We start from the raw sequence: 26,762 nt of genomic DNA on the forward strand, positions 1-26,762 counted from the left end.
TCTAGCGGTTCACAACCGGCCACCATTTAGCGCTGTCCAAGCAGCGCATACACAGTCCCACGGTATAACCACTCATTACTACCAAAACACAACTTTACTATAAGCCAAAATTGAAAGGATGCTGTGACTGCGGGCTGAAGATCACAGTAATCGCCCACCCAGACGGTCTCAGTCTAATCTTGAATGATGTGCAAGGTGAGGTCAGCGCGGCTAACATGCTCAACGAATATCAAAGATACAGCGGAGCCAGAATCAGCATGGATAAATCATTTTGCATCGAGATGGGATCTAAATGTTTCGGCAACACCCTTGGTTGCATACAGTGACAAAAATATCAATTGAGCAGGATCATCAGGCACTGTTTAGAACTTGGTTGGTATTAAAGAGCAAAGCCTTTGAAGTCTAGACAGGGTCAAATTACTTATTGCATCAGTGCTAATGTATTATGAAAGCTCAATTTGTAGTTGCAGCCCGACATACAACTGAAAAATATGCGAGATAAATACTTTTCGTGGAGGCGTGTCATGTCTGTATGTTCAGTTTGTTCAAATTGCCTTTTCTCAACACAGCCTCTCGATGTATCAAAAGCGCACTGGTGCTGAGAAATCCATATCAGAATTGCATGTCAATATTCCTAAGACATACAAGCAGTATACTCATGGAAGGCGCAAGAAGTATTACAGAAAAGATTTCCGTGTTTCGGTCCAGAATACAAATTTACAGACACGTGTACATCTGTTACATAGGAAAAAGCTACGTTGGAGAAGACACATTGAAGTAATCCTCAACAAGAGTCTACCAACAATTACTTCCACGCGACCCTAAGCATCATATGGCAGTCAAATATCCTCACACAAATGAAGAAATGTCCAGGCAAAGATTTTACCCACAAATATTAGAGTTATGTGGCTAGAAGTTATCACCGAAACCTATCCAACTCTTGCTTAGAAATATAAAATAAAACTGACTCTTTCAGCTTCATGAGAATCCATTTGGAAATGGATTTTTAAAAAATCTCTATCATTGCGAGAATGACCCTACTGACACAGTTTTGTGAACGGATTGGAAATTTTCCCCTGACTTTAAATACATTGCCTTTGGCTGGCTTGTTGGGCATTTGATGTTTTTTGTTGCCAAACTCAAATATAATACAGAAACTTATCGACTATTCGCAACATTGGCATCTTAATTCTCATCTAGGCGCCACATATGGACCGTCAGCGCACAATTATCTGCGTTTCATTCTCGAATCAGGTTAAGAGCGGATAATGACGATGAATAGCACACATTCAAGTTAGTGACACAACACCAGATGGAAGAAGACAGTTCGGAACTTCATCTGACTTTACAAAGAAGACAGACTTAAAACGCAGATTGTTTGAGACTACGTATGAGAGTGCAATAATGCATTGTTTGGAGTAAGTTATTTTACTTGAGTTTATTTTAAGTGTAAGAAAAGAAAATTACACGTTTTTTGCTCATGTATAGTTTTATTATGTATACAGTATAATTCGCAAAAATTGGACAAATTACTTTAATTTACAAACAAATCTGTACATATCATTCATACCATTAACATAAATATCACATATTCCCTTTATTGCAATACACATGAAACTCCTATTTTGGGAAAAACTTAACTTGGAACAGTTGTTGCAATCCTGCTCTTTGATTTCCTTGTTACATCCAGAAACAGTTTCAAACGATGTATTAACATAACACGATGAAAATCTTCTGTAAGAAGAAGCTGAAAATAACTTACTTTCGCTAAAAATCTTATGCTTTTGTGGATATCAAATGAACTTCGCTATAGTTTGCCTTTATGTTACCATTATTATTACTAATTCCTTGCTTAGTGTTAATAACTTGAAGGATATCTTGATAATGTTAAAGTATGCATCATCATTTGTAAAACGTTGACCTTTAATGTATTTCAGTGCAATAGAAGATTAAGTTAAGAAGTTGGTCCACAGTTGTATCTTTTACTGGTAATCAAAACATTCTGGGTTCCTGGAATCGATCTAAGCTTCAGTTTCGAATAAAAATAAGTAGCAATGGCGGTCGAAACCTTTCAATAAAAAATGTCACTCTCGTTCTGCCAACGGCCTATTTAAAAAGGGCTAAGGAGCAGACAGAAGTTTGCACATCCTATTGCCCTTTTGGAGAGAAATTGTCTCTAAAAGGTAGAAGAATCAGCAATGCTCAACAACATAAGGACGCAGAAAGCAATAGAAACAACTGCATTAAAAAGACATAATGTATTTCCACAGAGCAATTGGCGTGTAATTGCAAATTGATATATTTACAAAAGATACCGAAATACTCCCCGTTCGGATTTTCCGTGAGAAGATTAGGACTCGTGTTGAATAAGAAGGAAGGGTAGGGAGTGTATATGCGAACTGGTCAGTGATGGGACTGTTATCATCAGAATCGTCCTAAAACCAACGCCAAAAACAATAGTTCAGTTATATATGCCGACATCACAAGCAGAAAATGAAAAGATTGGGAAACATGCACGGAAGCGCCAAACAAATTAGTATAGGCAAGCGCATTCAAATACAGAGATACGTAAACAGGCAGAATACGGCGTTGAGGTCGGCAACGCCTATATAACAAGTGTCTGGCGCAGTTGTCAGATCGGTTACTGCTGCTACAGTGGGAGGTTATCAAGATTTAAGAGAGTTTGAACGTGATGTTATAGTCGGCGCACGAGCGATGGGAGATTGCATTTCCGAGGTAGCGATGAAGCGGGGATTTTCCCGTTCGACCATTTCACGATTGTACGGTGAATATCAGGAATCGGGTAAAACATCAAATCTCCAACATCGCTGTGGCCGGAAAAAGATCCTGCAAGAACTGGACCAACTACGACTGAAGAGATCCTTTAAACGTGGCAGAAGTACAACCCTTCCGCAAATTGCTGTAGAGTTCAACGCTAGGCCATCAACAAGTATCAGCGCGCGAACCATTCCACGGTACATCATCGATATGGACTTTCGGAACCGACGGCCCACTCGCGTATGCTTGATGACTGCACGACACAAAACTTTACGCCTCGTCTGGTCCCGTCAACACCTACATTGGACCGTCGATGACTGGAAACATGATGCCTTGTCGAACGAGTCTCGTTTCAAATTGTATCGAGTGGATGGACTTGTACGGGTAAGGAGACAACCTCATGGTTCCACGGAACTTGCATGTCAGCAAGAGACTGTTGAAGCTGATGTAGGGTCTGTAATGGTGTTGGGTCTAGATACGACTCCGACAGATGACACATCCGTAAGCATCCTGATCATCTGAATTCATTCATATCCACTGTGCATTCCGACGGACATGAGCAATTCCAGCAGGACACCCCAAACGTCCAGAGTAGCTACAGAGTGGCTCCAGGAACACTCTTCTGAGTGGAAACATTTACGCTGGCCATCGTATTCCCTAGACACGAACGTTATTGAGCATATCTGGGATGCTTTGCAACGTGCTGTTCAGGAGAGATCTCCACCCCCACGTACACTTACGGATTTATGGGCAGCCCTGCAGGAATCACGGTGTCTTTTCCCTCCAGCACTACATCAGACATCAGTCGAGTCCCTGCCACGTCGTGTTGCGGCACTGCTGCTCACAGGGCCCCTATACGATATTAGGCAGGTGTACCAATTTCTTTGGCTCTTAAGTGTATGAGGATATTGAACAGGTAATTCTGTATGTAAAGGGAGATGGCGAGGTAGTAATAATAGCGGACTGGACTGCAGTAATAGGGGAGGGTCTAGAAGACAGTGCCACGGGAGGTTATGGGCTCTGTAGACGGAATGAGAGAGGAGGAAAACTGAGTTCTGTAAGAAATTTCAGCTAATAATGGGAAAACTCTGTTGCAGAACCACAAGGAGGGGGGAAGGATGATAAATCATGTGCTAAGACATGGAGGAATCAGGTCCACGGCACTAGAGGGGGGCATAGAGGGTAAAAACGAGGGGAAGACGGAAATTGGAATACATCCAAACAATGAATGAGTTTGTAGGGTGGAAGTGCTACGCTGTAACGAAGAAGTTGGTGCGGGAGAGGAATTAGTGACAGGTCAGGTCAAAACAGTCAGAACACTGGTAACTAAAAACAGGAAAAATCTTGAGCAACCCTCCACGACGCTATGACAACGTGTGTTGCGGTATTGCAACAACAATACTACTACTCACTGTGGATGGTTTGTCTTTATCTCCTTATAGTTGATATCACACTGTCTAAGAATGTAAAATATTGTGCAGAAAATGCAATTTCAGCTCGTCCTTCCACTTGTGAATAAAGTGGCCTTATAGTTTTCGACATTTGGTGCTAGAGTAATTGTGTGCTCTAAGACAAAAAAATAAAAGACAAAAAAGACGTACCACGAAAGAATTATCCGAATGGGATGGTAATTGGTAGATGTGACTTACATGTACAGACGAGCAAATGACTACGATTTCAGAAAAAAATTGTTTAATTTATTCAATAGAAAGAGCTTCACAGAATGAGCAAGTCAATAACGCGCTGGTCCACCTCTGGCCCTTATGTAAACAGTTATTCGGTTGTGCATTGATTGATAAAGTTGTTAAATATCCTCCTAACGGTTCAAATGGTTCAAATGGCTCTGAGCCCTATGGGACTTAACTTCTGAGGTCATCAGTCCCCTAGAACTTAGAACTACTTAAACCTAACTAACCTAAGGACATCACACACATCCATGCCCGAGGCAGGATTCGAACCTGCGACCGTAGCGGTCGAGCGGTTCCAGACTGTAGCGCCTAGAACCGCTCGGCCACCTCGGCCGGCTCCTCCTAATGGATATCGTACCAAATTGTGTCCAATTGGTGCGTTAGATCGTCAAAATTTCGGGATGGGTGTAGGGTCCTGCCTATAATGCTGCAAACGTTACCAATTGGGGAGAGTTTCGGCGACCTTACTGGTCGAGGTAGGGTTGGAAAGCACGAAGACAATCAGAAGAAACTCTCGTCGAGTGCGGGCGGGCACTACTTTCTTGAAATATAAGCCGAGGATTGCTTCCCAAAAAGGCAACAAAACGGGACGTAGAATATCGTCGAAGTATCGCTTTGCTGCATGGATTCCACGGATGAAAACCAAAGGAATATCAGTAACTGAAGTAGAATTGTCTTCGGTGATGAGTCGTGCACCGGCCGCGGTGGCCGAGCGGTTCTAGGCGGTTCAGTCTGGAACCGCGCGACCGCTACGGTCGCAGCTTCGAATCCTGCCTCGGGCACGGATGTGTGTGATCTCCTTAGGTTAGTTAGATTTAAGTAGTTCTAAGTTCTAGGGGACTAATGACTTCAGATGTTAAGTCCCATAGTGCTCAGAGCCATTTGAACCATTTTGAGTCGTGCTTCGAAGTGAGCCAATGACCAGCGAAGACGTTTCTGGAGACGCCCCAGTCAGCGTTTGGATACCAAACTAACTGTCGCCCCTCTATATGGCCGACAACCAGGAATGATGGTCTGGAGAGACATTTCTTTTCATAACAGAACCTCATAGTTTGTCATCCGCGACTTTGTTACTGCAGAGCGGTACGTCTACGACATTCTAGGCCCCGTTTTGTTGCCCTTCATGACAAGCCACCCTTCTCTTATATTTCAGCAAGATAATGCCCGCCCGCACAACGCGACAGAGTCTGCTGTTTGTCTTCCTGGTTTCCAAACATTACCTTGGTCAGGAAGGTCATCGGACCTCTCGACAGTTGAAATGGTTCAAATGGCTCTGAGCACTATGGGACTTAACATCTGTGGTCATCAGTCCCCTAGAACTTAGAAATACTTAAATCTAACTAACCTAAGGACATCACACACATCCATGCCCGAGGCAGGATTCGAACCTGCGACCGTAGCAGTCGCGCGGTTCCGGACTGAGCGCCTAGAACCGCTAGACTACCGCGCCCGGCTCTCGACAGTTGACAGCGCTTGAACGTTTGGAGCATTATAGTCAGGGACCTCAGACTATCTCGGAAATTTGACCACCTGACACGTCAGTTGGGCTGAATTTGGCAGTGTATCCCTGAGGTGGATATCAAACAACTCTATCAATCATTGACAAACTGAGTAACTGCTTGCACAAGGGCCAAATGTTGGGATGAATTTGGCACTAAATCCCTGAGGTGGACATCAAACAACTCTAACAAGCAATGCCAAGCTGAATAACTGCTTACACAAGGGCGAAATGTTGGGCTGAATTTGGCACTATATCCCTGAGGTGGACATCAAACAACTCTGTCAATCAATGCCAAGCTGAATAACTGCTTGCACAAGGGCGAAATGTTGGGCTGAATTTGGCACTGTATCCCAGAGGTTGACATCAAACAACTGTATCAATCAACGCCAAGCTGAATAACTGCTTGCACAAATACCAAGTGTGGACCAACGCGTTATTGATTTGCTGAGTTTGTAATGCTCTTTCTCTTGAGTAAATCATTCGGTTTTTCTGGAATTTTAATCATTTGTTGGCAGTACTTATACATCACATCTACCGATTTCCATCCCATTCCGATAATTCCTTCGTGGTACGTTGTGTTTTTGGTCTTAGAGTGTATTTACATCCCACTAAATGAAGAGGCTACAGCGCCAGCGAACATGTTCGGATTTCCGTGAAGATGTGACGTCGTCTGACTCACTTTTAGAAATGTGGCAGTTTGCCTGGTTGTTACTGCGCCCACGTGCTGACGTGCTCCGCCGCGCTGTGTGCAGGATCGCGGGTCCTCGTGTGGTGAGGGTGCGCCAGGCGGCCCCCAGCAGCGGAGGGGCGGGTGGCGTGCCGTGCTGCGGCTGCTGCCGCTGCTGCAGCTGCCTGCACTTTGCCTTCCTCTCCACCACACCCGGCAAGATCAAGGTCGCCGAGGCCGTAAGTACTCCTGCCCTTTCATTATGTATTCCAGCTTTATCAGCATCATAAAATGTGACAGTGATTATTGGACAAATTAGAAACTCATACTGCAAGCCGGCCGTGGTGGCCATGCGGTTCTAGGCGCTGTAGTCCGGAACCGCGCGACTGCTACGGTCGCAGGTTCGAATCCTGCCTCGGGCATGGATGTGTATGATGTCCTTAGGTTAGTTAGGTTTAAGTAGTTCTAAGTTCTAGGGGACTGATGACCTCAGCAGTTAAGTTCCATAGTGTTCAGAGCCATTTGAACCATACTGCAAACCCGCCAGGAGCTGCTGACGAAATACATCATTACAAACTATCGGTTTCGATCATGTGATCATCTTCAGATAACATAAAACTACACTGCCTGATAAAAGTGAAGCACCCAGAAGACATTCCCGGATGTCAATGTAACTTCCTTAACGTACTCGTACATTCCAGTGGCAGTTATGTAAGATTAGAGTTGCAATTCTCTGTGACTGGTAGAACGGCAACAGAATGCATTAGTGTTTTTCGTGTTTAATGTTGTTATCACGCATGGTAGAATAAAGAACGGCATGAATAGTGTCAGGTGTTGGTTGGTCTCTGTAAAGGATACTCAATTACGCCATACTCCAGTGAGGCAGGATTTTCATCGCCTGACAAAGTTTCAAAGGAGCTGATAGTTGGTTTCCATTTGGCTGGCTGGTCAAGTCGTGCAATATCCAGATTTGTGTGGCATTGGGATGGGACTGTGGTCCGATGTTGCACTGCACTGAAACTTGACGACATGCATATTTATCTATGTTCTATTCGACGACGTCTGGCCACCACATCTACATATCCATGATTACTCTCTAACTCGCAATTAAGTGTCTGACAGAGGGTTCATCGAAACACTTTCAATCTGTTTGTTTGCCGTTCCACTCTCGAAAACGGCATGCGCGGAAATCGTGCACTTAAATATTTCTGTGCGAGCTCTGACATCTCTTATTTTATCATGATGATCGTTTCTCCCTGCGTAGGTGGGCACCAACGGAATGTTTCCGCAGTCAAGAGAAGATGCTGTTGCGAGCAAAAACGCCTTTGTTATAATGATTGCCACCCCAACTCACATATCATGTCCGTGGCACTCTGTCCTTCTATTTCGCGGTAGTACAAAATCAATTGCCCTAGTTTGAACTTGAATTTGCATTCCAGAGGATGTCGGTTCAAACCACCGTCCGGCCAATTTAGGTTTTCTGTGATTTCTCAAACATTGCTTTAGGTAAAAGGTGTACAACTTTGCTTCCGCCGTTTTTTCCCCAACATTTGAGACTTTAATGAAACAAACTCGTTACACATGTATCATTCAAAGTATTTTTCATCGCTGGCCACTACTTTCTCCTATCTTTCGGGCAGTGTACGAATCCCGCGTCGAAAAAATTATTCATCTTTTGAAGCGATCCACGAATTGATCCAATTTGTGACTTCTTCATGAGATCCCAAGTGTTGGTCAGCCAGACCATGCGCCATTGATGTAAACAGGTGATAGTCAGAGAGATCAATGTCTGGAGAATACGGCGGGTGGAGGAGGACTTCCCATTTTAACATTTCCAAGCACGTTTTGACCTCTTTTGCAACGTAGGGTCGAGCGTTGTCGTGCTGAAAATCACTTTATCGTGCCTCTCGCTGTATAGCGGCCGTCTGTCTTTTAATGCTCTGCTCAGTCGCATTAATTGCGTTCGATAACGAGCACCTGTGATTGTTTCACTTGGTTTTAACACCTCATAGTACACAACGCCGAGCTGGTACCACGAAACGCAGAGCATGATGTTGTAGCCGTGAAAATTCGGTTTGGCCGTCGACGTGGCAAGCATGGCCGGGACATCCCCATGATTTTTTGCGTTTAGGGTTATCGTAATGAGCCCATTTTTCGTCCCCGGTCACAATGCGATGCAGAAATCCCATCCGTTCTTGCCTCTGAAGCAACTGTTCACAAATACACAACCGCCGTTCAACGTCTCTTGGTTTCAGCACACACGGTTCCCAAGTTCCTCCTCCCCCTCCTCCTTCTTTGAACTTTATCGATGTCATAGCCTTGGGACGTTTTGAAATGGCTTGCTGTGTCACTCCCACTAATCGTGCCAATTTTTCTTTGACGTGGGTCTTCACTCAGCAATGTCTCCAAATTCTGCGTCTTCGAAAACATTCTCTTTTCCACTACTATGCCGGTCTATGACGTCAAAATCATCGTTCTTGAAGCGTTGAAACCACTCACGACACATTATTTCACTAACAGCGTCCTTACCATACGTACGTGAGAACATTCGATGAGACTCAGCCGCTGTTTTCTTCACATTGAAACAAAACAGTGACGTCTCCCACAAATCCCAAGAATTAGGCTCGTAAACTGACATTTTAAATGAAGACCAACTTTATGATGCAGACACAAATCGACTAATGTTTGAATGAGGTTATGTTGACCGAGGTTCAAGGTAACTGCCTGACGTCTGCGATCTGTTTCTTTCGACGGCTACTTACCGTTTTCGCCACCTATCGGCAAACGGCGGAAGCAAAGATGTACATCTTGTATTTGCCGGGGTGGTTCCTTCGAAAGGGCACGGCCGATTTCCTTCCCCATCCTTCCCTAATCCAAGCTTGTGCTCCGTCTCTAATGACCTAATCTCCTGCTTCTCCTCCCTCTCCTCCTTCTTTGAACTTTATCGATGTCATCCGTCCTATCTGATGCGAATTCCACACCGCTCTGCAATACTCCAGAAGAGGGCGGACAAGCATGGTGTAAGCAGTGTCTTTAGTAAACTTTCGAATTTTCTAAGTGTTTTGGCAATAGATAGCGGTCCTTTTGGTTTTGCTTTTCCCACAACATCATCTATGTCATCGTTCCAATTTAAGTTATTCGTAATTGTAACATGGTACCACGCTGCTGTCGACGCCGGAGCCAACGTCTTATACCATCAATAAGACGTACTGCTTCCCGCGGTGTGCATCCTTCATTGGGCCAAGCAGATGTGAAGCGGAAGGTGCGAGATCCGAGATGTAGTGTGGATGAGGAAGAACAGTCCAATGAACTTTTGTGAGCTCCTCTCGAGTGTGCAGATTTATGTGAGGCCTTGCATTGTCATGGGGAAGGAAAAATTCGTTTGCAATTTTGTGGCGACGAACACGCTGCAGTCATTTCTTCAATTCCCTGAGAGTAGCGCAATACACTTCTGAGTTGATCGTTGCACCTTGAGGGAGGACATGAAACAGAATAACCTCTTCAGAGTCCCAGAAGACCATCGCCATGGCTTTACCAGCGGAGGGGACTGTCGTTTTGATTCCGGTTCGAAGTGATGAACCCATAGTCCATCACCTACGACGATGTTCGACAGAAAAAAGGAGCCTCGTAACGAACAAGCAAATCCGCACAGATGGTCCTTCGTTGCTCTTTATGGTCTTCTATTATATTGCGGGGAACCAAGCGGGCACATACCTTTGAGTGCCCAACTGAAATGTGTCAGGCACTACCAACAGAGACGTCCAGTTGAGCATTGGGGTGCTTGATTGTGATTTGTCGATCACCTCAAATGAGAGTGTCATCACTAGACCTCGGACTTTTAGGTTCTAAAAATTTTAAATTAGGTACCTAAAATAGGTTCTGTCACTTACAAAAATAGGTTATAAGAATTAGAAAATAGTTGATCAAAATCTGACATTTTACTGTCTAGAAAGATAAATAGATTGACAAAAACCCACATTATATTATTGTCCATGTCCATAATTACAGTCACAGTAAATAACTAACACTTTCTCCAGATTTTCCGTTGAGAAACTGCGTCTATTGTCTGTTAATAGCATCTTATATGCCGAGAATAAGCGTTCCAAGTTAACAGGTCACGAGAGCATATTTAAATGACGGTATTAGGCGCAATGAGACCGCACACTCATGTTCTGTTGATTTACTTGACAAGATGTCATCCACTATGCAGAGGGTGGTCAACCCTGGTTTTCTTTTGTAGCAATGTCTTAAGTTTCTCACCAACTTTCATACCAATAGGATCTGGGACCAAGTTGATTTTTTTCTGTCACCTATGAATCGCAGTTACCGTGCTCATCGTATAGTATCTAAATAGTATCTCAGTGTGGATTCTGATGGAACGCTTCGGTGACAGTATTTCTCGAGAAAACTTTTGAAATGGCTATTTTCAACTGCATTGAATGGTATGTTTTCTGCAACAATGGCTCGACACAGGTCAAGATGAACTTTGTTTTTGTTTGTTGCATTTGGTTTAGTTACAAACGTCTGTTTCAAGTTTGATTTATTTATTAAATTTTCCTGATGTTTAATCCCTGCAATATGCTGACTTAAATGCGACCTCTGCTCAGAACGTATCTAAAAGCAAAATGAAATGAGAAATACTTTGTGGAAGAGTTTACGTACGAGATCTACTTAGCAAAATTAACCTACGTTAAGGGTTTAGAAACAATATTTTTGCATTTTCACGTGTCTGGTCCAAGTTAACTCGGGAAAAACAGCGGCTTCACTGTTCTCTGAGTGAGCCGGCCAGGGTGGCCGAGCGGTTCTAGGCGCAACAGTCTGGAACCGCGCGACCGCTACGGTCGCAGGTTCGAATCCTGCCTCGAGCATGGATGTGTGTGACGTCCTTAGGTTAGTTAGATTTAAATAGTTCTAAGTTCTAGGGGACTGATGACCTCAGATGTTAAGTCTCATAGTGCTCAGAGCCATTTGAACCATTTTGTTTTGTTCTCTGAGTGGGCGTAGCGGTTAAAAGATTAACATTTTACTTACGTCTTTGTTGCACACATTGCAGTGAATAACTCTACCGTCTGTGGAGAAATCAGGAAATTCCTTTAACCACTCACGAATCAGAGATGATTTGGCGCTGTCTACTTTCGGCATGCTTAACTTTCCACAAGTGGACTGTCGCTGTGAAATATTTGACCACATGCAAGCAGCACGCTGACCGACTGAATGAAAACGGTGCAGGCGTTTTAAGCAGGCTGTTCCGACAGGGCAGGAATGCGGCGGAGGCAGACCACAAGGCTCCTCCGTGCCCCCCGGTTCACAGCGAGCGACAACGCTCTGCGGAGCAGGGCGGACGGGCACGGCCTGGCGTGTTCTGTCGTCGTCTCACTCACGATTGGCGTTCACTCACGCAAACAAACCAGTTATCATTCAATTACTGTTTTCTAAGTAGCCGGGAAGACCAGAAGAGTGGTTTTAGTCATACAAATTTTATTTGACTGGATTTTTAAAAATTAGATAGAGTCAGGTTCTAACATGAAATTAGGTCTTTTTAGAATTTTTAAAAATGATGTACAATCAGTTTCTAACATTACATTAGGAATTTTGGGTACTAGAAAATTAAAATTTTCAATAAAATATCTGCGTAATTCTTAGCTGGGGTCCGCAGCTCGTGGTCGTGCGGTAGCGTTCTCGCTCCCCGCGCCCGGGTTCCCGGGTTCGATTCCCGGCGGGGTCAGGGATTTTCTCTGCCTCGTGATGACTGGGTGTTGTGTGATGTCCTTAGGTTAGTTAGGTTTAAGTAGTTCTAAGTTCTAGGGGACTGATGACCATAGATGTTAAGTTCCATAGTGCTCAGAGCCAAGCCATCTTAGCTGGGAAGACCGCAAGAAAATGTTAGTCATAAAATACATTATTTAACTGGATTTTTAAAATTTAAGTACAATCAGGTACTAACCTGAAATTAGGTATTTTTGGGTTCTATAAAACTAGCGTTTCCGATCATAACTTGGCGTAAATAGTGTATGTACAGCTTTTATTGCCTTTATTTAATGAGGAACAAAATAGGTTTTTACCTAAAATCCGAGGTCTAGTCATCACGTTCCAACAATGCAGGAGTAGTCACAGCTGTATGCGGGCGGCCGGCACGCGGGAGATGGGCAGGTTTGCGCGAACTTGTTGCCATGATGACGGGCGCCTCACCCAACGACTCGCCGTAGTTTTGTCCACTGCGAGGTCTCCGTTGACATTCTACAAGTGCCTGTGAATATTTGCGATACTCTGGCTTTCCACCAAAAGAAACTCAATAGCAACTCTGCTTCGGAGCACCTCCCTTGCAGGGGCCATTTTGTAGGCCACATATAGCGCCGCCGCCTATGGGAATTTCATGAAACTGTAGGGGCTAAAACGGGAATATTCCACGATGTCCCACAATAAATTCTGCATTTCTTCAACCGAACTGGCCGAGGAAAAAAAATTGTTGCGTTACTTACTGAATGCCTCTCTTATTTTCCATCAGTGGATGATATCAACAGCGCAGTGTCAGTAGCAAAACACACTCTAGGCGTCTGCAAACTTCCAGTGTCTTGTGTTTAGAGCGCTTACCGAGACTAGAGAACATGGTACCCTTAAAATTTGAAAATTATTAATAATTATAAAGAATCCGCCTAGATTGCAAATAGAAACCCGATGTTGACCTAGGTTTCGGAACATATTAAAACTGCAAACTGCTTAAAGAGGCATGGTCCAACATTAATACAGAACGCCCAAAAGGGCAAAGACTCGCATAAAATGTAAAACAAACGGTACGTGTGTACCATGTCAATAGCTGTACTCAGCTCAAACGTAAGAAGCTTGCTTCCTCAGCCGGCTGGGGTGGCCGAGCGGTTCTAGGCGCTACAGTCTGGAACCGCGCGACCGCTACGGATCGCAGGTTCGAATCCTGCCTCGGCCATGGATGTGTGTGATGTCTTTAGGTTAGTTGGGTTTAAGTAGTTCTAAGTTCTAGGGGACTGATGACGTCAGAAGTTAAGTCCCATAGTGCTCAGAGCCATTTGAACCAATTTTTGCTTCCTCACCCCAGCCAACGTTCGGTGGACCGCGGGCTCTCAGGTAAACTGAGGTGGCGCCGGCAGCTAGGCTGTGAGAATGTCGGAAAGGAACGCGCATGCACAAATTGAGAAATCATCTTCCATGTGATTGGCATAAAATGTGTTACGAAAGCGATCCGATGACCGGGTCAAAGGCGCAGGAAGTTAACGCGTGTGTATGTATATTGTCCTAGGTCGAGGACGATTTTGTAGAACTATAGAACGTGAATAGGCTGAAACTATATATGTGGAATAGCAAATTCCACGCATGGCCAAAACGCATGCACGCAGGACAGACAAAATACCATCATCTAGAAGCAGGCTAAAAATATGGAGGATGAATAACCCATTTTTCAATTACTTGGGGTTGGTGATAGTATTTGATGACTACGCTTGGATAAGCGTGTAAAGTTACTATATTAAATTCTAAGCACTATTGACCAGAAAAGGGTGAAATTAGTATGACAGGCTTAATGTAATTGCGTGAAAGGACGTACGACATCGCCTTCATCGCCCTTAATATCTAATGACCGACAGAGGTCATTTTGAATAGTGTTATCGGATATGTACCAAAGTAGTGTAAAAAGAACCTAAAGCTAAACTAGTTTCTTAAAATCAGGTACTTGAGGTACTGAACCATAAAGCTTAATCAGGTGAGGTATGTGAACGCATGTAGCGTGGAACAGACGAACTACCTTTATGTTCTAATAGCTTTTGACGTGAAAGGTCAAATAATGTAACGGGCTTAATATACAAGCGTGAAAGGACGTGCAACGTCGCTTTCATCGCCCTTATTATCTATTGACCGACAGAGGTCATTGGAATTAGTGCTATCAGGTGTTACCAAAATGGTATGCAAAGTTATGTGTATATGCGTGAAGAGACGTACGACGTCAGTTCAAAGTTTTTTTAAAACCTAGATCAACATTCGGTTTCTATTTGCAATCGAGGCGGATTCTTGATAATCATTAAATTATTCACGATTGCTGACGCGCTGCAATGTTAAAAGTTCTGAAAATTATTACTCGAAACAGTAAGTCATTAAGCGTTTCCGTTCGGGATATTTAAACACCCATGGCTGTTTATCTACTATATCACTATACAAAGGAAAGTCGTAGTTTGAGGTTGTTACCAGAAATCTCGAAAAGTAGTTGACCGAGTTACTTCAGATTTTTAAACTTAGTCTGATAAATATTTGGATGTTCACACACACACACACACACACACACACACACACACACACACACACACAGAGGCGCCGGTACCTGTATACTGGATGATTCTTATTAACGTTTAAAAACCTCCGAAGCGGCATAGATGACGCTGAGACAAGTAATACAATGCAACAAAACACATGGTGCCGCAAACGCCGGGAAATACCGCAGAAGTCGGTGGCAAGTGTTGAATATGTGACATCACCAGATAAGATACCTCACCGCACGTGCAGCGGTTGAGCCTATCTGTCTGTAGCACCTGATCATCCCAACCCGAGGCAAGTGTCCACATCGGTCTGGCCTCGTGCCTACTTGCACTACTTCGTCACCTGGGGCTCAGGACTGTGTCTTGCATCCAGTAGGCAGCATTTTTTCACTGCGTGAGACAATTATGTTTTTACACTGAGATACTAATTCATTCACCTGTCTTGCTGTCTCCGCTGGTTTATTGCGAAGTACACTACAACTACACTGTATTGCGCCATGAGTAAATGTGTATAAACTTCCAAACTGCGTCTTTACCAGTAAATGACCTACGTTTTGTTTACTACACAGTGTCTGTAAGCGAAAACAGGAGGGGAAAAATAAAAGAAACACAAAATTAGAACAGTTTTTGCATCGTTACAGCGAGGACAATAATTTTACAACTTCCACGGTTACAACTGATCACATTTACAAAAGATCCTCGAAATTTGCACCGTTTTTTTGGAATCAAGTATTGCTTTGCACAGTCATCCCTTCACGCTCGGACTCGAAAATACTTTCAGTGTTTTGGATGTGACTTCACGTGCTCAACATTTTTCTTCCACTTTTGGGGTATTTCCCGACATTTGCGGCGCCATGTGCCTTATATTAAATTATTTGTTTCAGCGTCATATACGTCGCTACAGGGTTTCTTAAACGTTAATAAGAATCATCCTGTATTTATGCACATACAAGGTGATTCTGTGATGATGTTACAAACTTTCAGGGATGATGGAGAAGGATATATATATATATATATATATATATATATATATATATATATATATATATATATATCAATTTGAGGTATGGCACCAAAGTCCGGAAACGAAGGAGTTTAAAGCTATAAGCGGAAAATATTCTGATACCTCTGACAGAGGACTGCATGTACCGCTGCTGTTGTTGCTAAGACTGTAGGGTACGCAGCTCTTAGAGGTGGTAGCATGAGCCAAACAAGGGAAAAACGTCCCGTAAACATGGGGTCTAAAATACAAACCTGAGGTGCTATTAGCACTATTTCAGCTTCGCTACTGTGAAACACATCTCTACTCTGTTCAGCGAGTGCTCCTAGCACTTACTGTATGCATTTGAGAGCTCATGTTTCCTAGACATTTTTCTTGATTTGGCCCAAGCTACCGTCTCTTGCCTACCCTACAACCTTAGCAGTACCAGTAAATGTATTCCACTGTCAGAGGTATAAGAACGATTTTCGCTTACAACTTCAGACTTGGTCGTTTCTGGACCAGGTTCCCTTACATCAGATTGATACACTTATCCTTCTCCATCATCCCTCTAAGTTTCTAACATCATCGCGGGATCACCCTGTAGCTTCAACCCTCCGTAGCGTCGTTGGATGACATTTCCGGAAACGGGTTCCTGCTCTGATTTTGTTCCTCAAGACATCTTTCACATTTCCTCGAAGTTTGTCAGTGACATTTTGAAACAACCTGTGTTTATTAGGAAATGTTATCACCAAAAATCTCGAAAATTCTTGACCAATTTACTTCACGATTTTACCCGATAATCTAATAAACATCCAAACCGTCACAGCCTATGCAATTTTCTAAACAACAATGTACAGGTTTACAATTAAAACCGACTGTGAGAAATAAAATGATGTGATGTGCTCTGATGTGAAAATCCACGGTTTATCTGTCGATGGACGGGGAGGGGAGGAAGAGGTGATGAACAGAGACATGGCGCATGAGGAGAAGATGGACAATGAAAGCTGGAGGAAAATGTGAACAAAGAAAGGAGGAGAAGGAGATGGACAAAGAGAAGGAGGAGAAGGAGATTCGGTCGTTTATGCAATTCCTATAAGAATATATCAGTTGCAAAGAATTCCCTGGTTGCATAGTTCAGTATAGACACAGAAAACTGCAAGTAATCATTTTTTTTTCAAGGTGGCGCCGTGGCTAGCACACTGGACTCGCATTCGGGAGGACGACGGTTCAGTCCCGTGTCCGGCCATCCTGATTTAGGTTTTCCGTGATTTCCCTAAATCGCTCCAGGCAAATGCCGGGATGGTTTCTTCGAAAGGGCACGGCCGACTTCTTTCCCCTTCCTTTCCTAATCCGATGAGACCAATGACCTCGCTGTCTGGTCTCCTCCCCCAAAACAACCCCAACCCAACTTATTTCAGGCTCATCTTCAGATGGTAAATGGAAAGCTACATGACCGTTTTGTAACATAATGCTGGGTGGTAGAAAAAGCATACAAAGCAGAAAGTATTTTCATTTCCTGCTACACTGAAGAGCAAAAAGATGGTACACCTGCCTAATATCGTGTAGGACCCCCGCGAACACGAAGAACTGCCGCAACATGACGTGGAGTGACTCGATTAATATCTAATGCTGGAGGTAATTGACTCCATGAATCTTGCAGGGCTGTTCATAAATCCGTAAGAGTACGAGGGGTGGAGATCTCTTTCCAACAGCACGTTGCAAAGTATCCCAGATATTCTCAATAATGTTCACATCTGGGGAGTTTGGTGGTTGAGCGGAAATATTTAAACTCAGAAGGGTGTATCTGGAGCCACTCTGTGGGGGGTGTCGCATTGTAGTGCTGGAATAGCCAAAGTCCGTCGGAATGCCCAACGGACATGAATGGATGCAGGTGATCAGACAGGATGCTTACCTACGTGTCAGTTGTCAGAGTCGTATCTAGACCTATCAGGAGTCCCATATCACTCCAACTGCATACGCTCCACACCATTAGAGAGCCTCCACCAGCTTGAACAATCCCCTGGTGAAATGTAGGGTCCATGGATTCATGAGGTCGTCTCCATACCCGTTCACGTCCGTCCGCTCGATACAATTTGAAACGAGACTCTTCCGACCAGGCAACATGTTTCCAGTCATAGACAGTCCATTGTCGGTATTGACCCCAGGCGAGGCGTAAAGCTTTGTGTCATGCAGTCATCAAGCCTACACGAGTGGGCCTTCAGCTCCGAAAGTTCATACTGATGACGTTTCGTTGAACGGTTCGCACGCTGACACTTGTTGATGGCCCAGCACTGAAATCTACAGCACTTCTGCCACGTTGGAAGATTCTCTTCAGTCGTCGTTGGTCCCGTTCTTGCACAATCTTTTTCCGGCCACAGCGAAGTCGGAGAATTCATGTTTAATCGGGTTCCTAATATTCACCGTACAATCGTGAAATGGTCGAACGGGAAAATCTGCACTTCATCACTACCTCGGAAATGCAGTGTCCAATCGCTCGTGCGCCGACTATAAAATCACGTTCAAACTCACTTAAATCTTGATAACCTGCCAATGTAGCAGCAGTAACCGGACTGACAACTGCGCCAGTCACTTGTTATCTTATATAGGAGATGCCGACGGCAGCACCGTATTCCGCCTGTTTACGTATCTCTCTATTTGAATACGCATGACTAAACCAGTTTCTTGGCGCTTCAGTGTACATGTTTCGTGTTATGTGGATGAAGTTTTGTAGATGACACACCCCAGAGGAATCCGCATACAAAGTATGTAGCATTGAAGTAATAAAATATGGCGTAACATGGTCGCGTTTACGTCTTGATAAGAAGGCGTTACGCGGCCACGGCCAAAAAACTGGAAACAGTGCTGTAATTCTTATCTTCGCTAACGACCTAGCACTGCGTCTCTGCGGTTCAGTATAGCATCAAGGCAGAGAACTGTTGGTAGGCCTCCTGGGATTCTTCCACTTGCTGGTCCCTTATCACGTTACGTGACAAGCAAATTCACTTACTGAATGAAGCCGGCGTGACTCAAGTGCCCCCGCTCCTCTGCGCCTGATCATCGTGACGTCATCTTCCCAACTGGACTTGGGCCGTCCCGCGCCACGTTTTATCTAATCTGTTGTGCTTCTCGCCGCTTCGTGATGTTTAACCCACTTGGCGCTTTTCGACTGTCCCCGGGGAGCAGTGACGTAACAGCAGATAGTACTCACGCTGGACGGTCCCACAAGCACGCACAGGCTAGCGGTGCCGTCTGTGGCGGAGGGGAGCAGCGAAGGTGAAGGGAAGGGCAGGTTAATAATTCCACAACCTAAAAAACTCTTGCCTCTTGTCAAGTCTACTCACTTACGCTCTGAACTGACAGTAATGACGGGATACCCGTCGCAAATATCTTATGTGTGGCAGGTATGGGCAGTTATGATTTCGACAAAAGCCTACCTTTATCTCCCACCATCCTCCTTCCCCTCCAACACCGTCTACACCGTTTGAAGAGCTGGAATAGATGTTTCCAGGTGATTTCATCACGTAAACTTTGTACTGGGTAAACATCACTGTAGCAGTGTTGACTGAACACTTGCTGACCGTTGGCCATTTAGGATGGCATGAAGATTTAGAGCAATGCATGTTTTGTTAATTAGTCACAGAGTGAAATAATTAAAGGTTGCTTCACCTACTCCTGATCTACTTGCCTGGTACAAAAATTATACTTGCATCTCTTTTACTGGTTAGTTACGTCAATACACTGGAGCATATTTTGTTATATTTAAAAGTACGAGTACATTCTCTTACATATGACATCAAGGGAATTTGATAGATTATATGGGCATACGCTGCCTGCCTCCCTAATTGTTTCGAATGATGTACCTTATCACTTGTGGTATTTTCCCACGTAGTTTCTGTCTGTGGGTAAAGTGCTGGACTCGCATCCGGAAGGAGTGAGTTTCAAACACTTGTCCAAGCATCCGGAGACGGGTTTTCTATTCTTGTTATAAATTAACTAGCTGACAAACCCGGAATTCCCCGTGTGTTCATTTCGGCCAATTTTCTGTTAGAAACGTAAACCAAATATGAACCATGTTTGTAAAGTAACATTGAAAAATTTTCATTTTCCTGTATTCGTGAAAACAACTGTGAAATTGTGAGACAGTCGTACGAATAAAGATATATAATGTACAAATGTACATGTATAATCTCCACATTAATAAACATAGTATGCAGAATATAAATTCTCTGTAATGTTTATTTGATTAACTTAATTATAAACTGTGTTTCCAGCTACATGTGTAAGAGCTACGACGAATAGCGTTAGTGGCAAAGAGCTAATAAATTGTAGCGTCATGCATGACACGGCAGCTCTTCCTGCATCTCTGTGTTTATGACGTCATATCTCCGGCTCTCTGTGATATACAATGGTATCATTTTATAGGTTCAGTCAACGAAAAGTGTGGATAATGAAGAATTGTGCGAATAGAGTTAGTAGGAAAGAAGGAATACGTTTAAACGTAAAGCTCAATACGACAGTTTTTCACGCTTCTCATTGTTTATGACGTCGTATCTCCTGAACTCTGATAGGTAGATGATTATTACTCCCACAGCGATTCTTGATTGACAGTAAAGGGTATGTGTACCAAGTTTGATTGAATTCGGTCCAGTGATTTAGGAGGGGATGTGGAACATACACATATACATACTTGTTGTTGTTGTTGTTATTGTAGTCTTCACTCCGAAGACTGGTTTGATGCAGCTCTCCATGCAACTCCATCTTGTGCGAGACCATCTCCGAATAACTACTGCAACCTACCTCTTTATGAACCTGCTTACTGTTTTCATCTCTTCGTCTCACTCTACGATTTTTACCAATACTTCCCTCGAGGACTAAATTGGTGAGCCGGCCGGTGTGGCCGAGTGGTTCTAGATGCTTCAGTTTGGAACGTGCTACCGCTACGGTCGCAGGTTCGAATTCTGCCTCGGGCATGGATGTGTGTGATGTCCTTAGGTTAGTTAGGTTTAAGTAGTTCTAAGTTCTAGGGGACTGAAGACCTCAGATGTTAAGTCCCATAGTGCTCAGAGCCATTTGAACCATTTTTTTGAACTAAATTGGTGATACCTTAATGTCTCAGAATGTGTTCTATCAACACACCCCTTCTTTTGGTCAAGTTGTGCCACAAATTCCTTGTCTCCCCAATTCTATTCAGAGCCTCCTTATTAGTTAAGTGATCGACCCATTTTGTATTCAGCATTCTTCCGTAGCACAGCATTTCGAAAGCTCCTAGTTTCTTTTTATTTAAAGTGTTTATTGTCCATGTTTCACTTCCGTACACACCGAGCGGGGTGGCGCAGTGGTTAGACACTGGACTCGCATTCGGGAGGACGACGGTTCAATCCCGCGTCCGGCCATCCTGATTTAGGTTTTCCGTGATTTCCCTAAATCACTCCAGGCAAATGCCGGGATGGTTCTTCTGAAAGGGCACGGCCGACTTCCTTCCCAATCCTTCCCTAATCCGATGAGACCGATGACCACGCTGTCTGGTCTCCTTCCCCAAACCACCTAACTAACCAACTTCCGTACATGGCTACACTCCGAACAAATACCATCAGGAAAGACTTCCTATCCCTTAAAATTTATATTCGATGTCAACAAATTTCTCTTGTTAGGAAATGCTTTTCTTACCATTAGTATCCTACATTTTATATGAGCTCTACTTCGGCCATCATCAGTGATTTTGTTGCCGAAATAACAAAACTCATCTACTATTTTAAGCGTCTCGTTTCATAATCTAATTAGCATCGCCTGATTTAATTCGACTACATTCCATCAACCTTGTTTTGCTTTTGTTGATGTTCATCTTACATCCTTCTTTCAAGACACTATCCAAGTCCTTTGCTGTCTCTGACAGGATTGCAATGTCATCCGCAAACCTGAAAGTTTTTATTCCTTCTCTCTTAAATTTAACTCCTACTTACAATTTTTCTTTCGTTTCCTTTACTGCTTGTTCAATGTACATATAGAATACATACATACATTTTATAATATGTATTGATTTCGGCGAACGTCAGAATGGCTTCTTCTTAAGGATCACGGCCAATTTCCTGCTTCTTCCTAGTACGCTCTGAATTCATGCGTTTTTCCTAATAGCTTAATTATAGAATGGACGTGAAAGCCTAAACTTCCTTCTTCCCGCAAGTATTCTGTGGAAACGCAGGAGAGGACGGCAGCGACTCTACGTAGGCGTATAAACAACCGGTTTGTTAGCTCCAACAAGCTGCAGGCACGGTTAAATTAACTTCTTATATTGCTCGTTGATCTCGTGGCCTTCCTTCAAGTGTTTACTTGTTTGAAATCCTATGTAGATTAATCATCCCACTTACAACAAGCTACGTAGAGCAACTGACGAGAGTTAACAACGACGAGTTAAAACGATTGCGTCTACAATTAAAAAACAGATTGTGCTCTGGAACCGTCCCCACATAGGTATAGATATCAGGTGCAGTAGCCGGATTCTGTTATAATGACAGTGCTGTTAGTGTGATTTCGGTACATTATCATTGCTTCACTTTACTTGGTGCCAGGTATCTTGACCTGCGACCTCTTTTCGCATCGAATGAAAATGGAGGCCGCATAACAGGCATGTAAAAAATATCTCACTCAGATTTTCCCGAAAATTACTGTGGGGTCTAGTATGTTGTGGTCATCTCTACGTCCCAACCGCACCATTGTTACCCACAACAAAGAAGATATTAACAGTTGTAAATGTGTTACAATCATCACATATCGACTCTATCGGTACAGAATTGATGTGTGACATAAGTAACATGAACTGAGTACTTTCCAAAAGAACATTTTAGTTGAGGTACAATGACATTATTTTGTAAATTTATTCATTGTCTGATACAGACGAACTAGTTTTAAAGGAAATGACTGGTTTCAACCGGCATTTTCACATCATAAAATACGTGGTGTGGTTCAACCCCAGCAGTGTGCAAGCCACGTTTTCAGTGTTCTTCTTCCTAAACCGAAACCATAACCATTCTAAACTGAAGCGTACTCAGTTTCAAAATATGCAGGTTTGGCCGAAAGTCACGAAAGGTTTATAGCCGTGTTTAACTTTTTTATATATAATTAGTTTTGTTGGTATTTCACACACTTAAAGAGCAAGGATGATCAATCTCTCGTCCTTCCTCTAGCAGAATCTGAAACAAAAGAAAGGAGAGAAGAATAAACAAAAAGACTTATTCATACTTGCACCGGAGTTCAAGATAAAGAATCACAAATAGTACTGAGATCAGTGCTAACAAAGCTCCAAGAGGTTTTCTGCAACTTCGTTAGCGCCACCAAGATGGTGGCATGTGTAAACATACAAACAATTGTGTATTGCGCATATGGACCGAAGAAGCGCATTAAAATTATAAATGAAATCGTATTTCGGACCTTATTGTGATGCTACAAATTCTAGCAGCTTCAGTTACATTTGGTAATATTATTGTTTATCAATGACAGAGAATTAGCGCACACGACTAAGTGATGATCCAGCAGTAGTAGGCAAAAGTGATTAGGAGTTAAGCTTTGTGCTAAATGTAATGGGACATGTACTAGCCGTTATTCAAGACATGCGCATAAATAAGAAGCAAGCGTCACAGGTGAACATGCTGAAGGACTAAACGTTACAGCGGGGCAAGACAATCTTCAAAGAATGTCCGCATTTTGTTATCTGGGAAGCAGAATAGGTAAGCATGATGTGCATACACAAGGCAAAGAAACAAAGACAAAGTTAAAAGACCAGGTGTAAGAAGACTCTCCATGAACATAAAAATCGTATCAAGCTTTGAATGTATTAAAATGAACCTGAAATCTCCAAAGAATCTCGTGAAATGAACTACAATCGGCGCAAGGCATCACAAACAACTTGCCAAGCACGCGGATATACTCATAACCGGTTCCTTTTGAACTTAAATGCCTTAGCTTAAATTCACCTCTCAAAAGGTTTTCGATGATACAATAGACTGTACGAAGATTTTGCTGTTATATAATGAAATTAATAGAAGAGGATATTGCTTTAATTGTGTTTTTCTGTTCGTATTGGGAAAGTCCCCATCACATTTGGCGATTGGAAATATGGAAGTAACAGTATTAAAAACAGCAAGTTCTCAGTTTATACATGCCATCCTTTTGTTATTACATGCTAGCCGCTTGGAGCGCTCGCATTGCTTCACCTGCCGAAATTTTACGTTTTTTTGGCCTATGGTGTTTCACGGCTCTTTTTTGTAGACTTTGGCTATAACCGCTTCGTCAGTTTTGTCCCACCTTGTATATGGAAATGGATACCAGAAAGTTCTATGTGCTCTCGATAACGAATAAGTCATATCAAAATAAAACAAAATACAATGACTTTTAAAATATCTGTCTTTCAACATAGTTTTGGTGTTCAAAGGTTTTCGAAAAGGAATACAATTTAGAAACCTAATATTCTGTGTAGGATAAAACGAAATTACTCTCAGATGGTAATGAAATAGATGTCGAAGTAGATAATCATCTTGACTGATAACAACTACATCTAAAGGCGTAGTTCACTTCTTTCCCAAACAGTAAGAACGTGGTTTACAAACCTCTCTGAAATTCCATTTCAAACAGGCAACCACGAAAACTGATCCCAGAGGTAACCTTGTATATTGTGTACTTACAATTCAATTATCTGTAAACCAGAAACAAGACATCTAATTTAAAGTATCAAATAATATGTAGAAATGTTTTGTGTTCCATCTTCCCTCATGCAGTTCCAGATTACTATGATTTTTGGTATGCAAATTATTCCCTCTTTACTGTATGCCATTACAGAACAGGGAGAATGGAGCTAAATCTTTTCCCTTACAGCGATTTAAGTATTTACAACTAGCTAAAAATACGGCTTTATCTAGGTACGTTATATAGTTCTGCCGGAGACATCATACTCATAGGATTTTCGGGCATGGGTCTGTGTGTTGTCCATAGCGTAAGATACTTTAAGTTAGATTAAGTGGTGTGCAGGCTTAGGGACCGATGTTCTCAGCATTTTGGTCCCATAAGACCATACCACAAATTTAAAAAAAAAAAAGTTTCAAAGAATTTTTTCTTGACTTATAAAGTATTTTGGTATACAACGTCTCAAGAAGTGTAACTGAAGACATGAATGAAGAACTTGCTTCACTAACACAGGAGATACTGTGAAGCAGTTGTGCAACAGGATGAGAACTTTGACGCTTTTCTCTGTGAGTGAAGGGTTCTGGGAGCAAGATAATGCGTAATGCTCTCGTTCAGAGTTACATCATATGTCGCTTTCGGAAGGGGTTTCCAAAGAGCGAGTTAAAGTCTGAAGCTCTCGAGTACCTGCAAGTCTCGTGTCATGATCTTCTGGGGATTCTTGAGACAGCATAATCCTCAGTCTTTTAGTCGTTCTGGCGAATTCAGAAACACTCGATCATACACAAAGCGATATATGTGTATTGTAGCCAAGTAAATACAATGTTAATCAAAATATCCACGGGTGTGCTGCCGGTCTATAGTGTCCAGCGGGCACAATATTCCGGCGATCATACATGTCGCCATCATCAGGTGAACTGACGGACTGAGCTCCTGTGAACGTGCCGTCACGGAGATCCGTACGCTATGGCTGCTCAGAGGGAACTGGGTTCGGTCGCGGCGGCGGCCGATTTAAATACCCTCCGCCCGCGGCGCGCTCCCTCCGCCGTCCGCGCCCCGCGCCACGGTCGCGCGGTGGAACAGATTGCGACGGCGTCTGAGATGACGTCGGTGTAATGGCTCTGTCCGCCGTGGTCGTCACAACTATACGTTTGCTCGATTTACTCTTGATTAACGCGATCGCTGGTTCCCAAGCCTTGCTAAGATTATAGCCACAGTCCCGGTTTATGAGGTCGTCATTGGTGTGAATTTCGATGGCCTCTCTAACAACGCTGTCCCAGTATCTCGACGTCTGTACCAGAATCCTCGTGCGGTCATACTCCATGGCGTGATTTTCCGACAAACAATGTTCAGCGACCGCCGACTTGCTCGGATACATCAGTCGAGTGTGCCTCTGGTGTTCACGGCATCGATCCTCGACGGTACGCATCGTCTGACCAATATACGACTTGCCACATTGACACGGAATCTGGTACACGCCGGCCTTCCTCAAACCGAGGTCATCTTTGGCGCTCCCCACCAGTGCACGAGTTTTATTTGGAGGACAAAACACAGTTCCGACCCGGTGTTTCTTCAGAATGCGGGCGATTTTCCCTGAGAGTGCGCCTGTGTCTGGAATAAATGCAGTGCCTACCTCCTCCTTCGTGACTTCATCCATCCCAACAGGTTGTGCTGCAATGGTTGGGCGGAGAGCACGTTGAATCTGCCACTCTGAGTACCCATTTTTTCGAAATACAGTTCTCAGATGTTCCAATTCCTGGGGAGACTCTCTGCGTCAGAGATAGTGCGCGCCCTATGTACTAGAGTTTTAAGTACCCCGTTCCTCTGTGAAGGGTGGTGACAGCTGTCTGCGTGCAAATACAAGAAGGCCGGCGTGTACCAGATTCCGTGTCAATGTGGCAAGTCGTATATTGGTCAGACGATGCGTATCGTCGAGGATCGATGCCGTGAACACCAGAGGCACACTCGACTGATGTATCCGAGCAAGTCGGCGGTCGCTGAACATTGTTTGTCGGAAAATCACGCCATGGAGTATGACCGCACGAGGATTCTGGTACAGACGTCGAGATACTGGGACAGCGTTGTTAGAGAGGCCATCGAAATTCGCACCAATGACGACCTCATAAACCGGGACTGTGGCTATAATCTTAGCAAGGCTTGGGAACCAGCGATCGCGTTAATCAAGAGTAAATCGAGCAAA

At 43.5% G+C, this 26,762-nt stretch overlaps 1 protein-coding gene across 1 annotated transcript in view; it reads left to right on the forward strand.

The window, feature by feature from the left end:
• LOC124802892 (protein singles bar) overlaps positions 1-26,762 on the forward strand; it is a 127,344-nt gene that overhangs the window by 41,066 nt on the left and 59,516 nt on the right. The window contains exon 2 of the mRNA XM_047263952.1: positions 6,720-6,873. Coding sequence (XP_047119908.1) covers positions 6,720-6,873 — 154 coding nt within the window. The remainder of the gene's footprint in view (positions 1-6,719; positions 6,874-26,762) is intronic.

The sequence above is a fragment of the Schistocerca piceifrons genome, chromosome 1, assembly GCF_021461385.2.
Source record: "Schistocerca piceifrons isolate TAMUIC-IGC-003096 chromosome 1, iqSchPice1.1, whole genome shotgun sequence".
NCBI classification, from domain to species: domain Eukaryota; kingdom Metazoa; phylum Arthropoda; class Insecta; order Orthoptera; family Acrididae; genus Schistocerca; species Schistocerca piceifrons.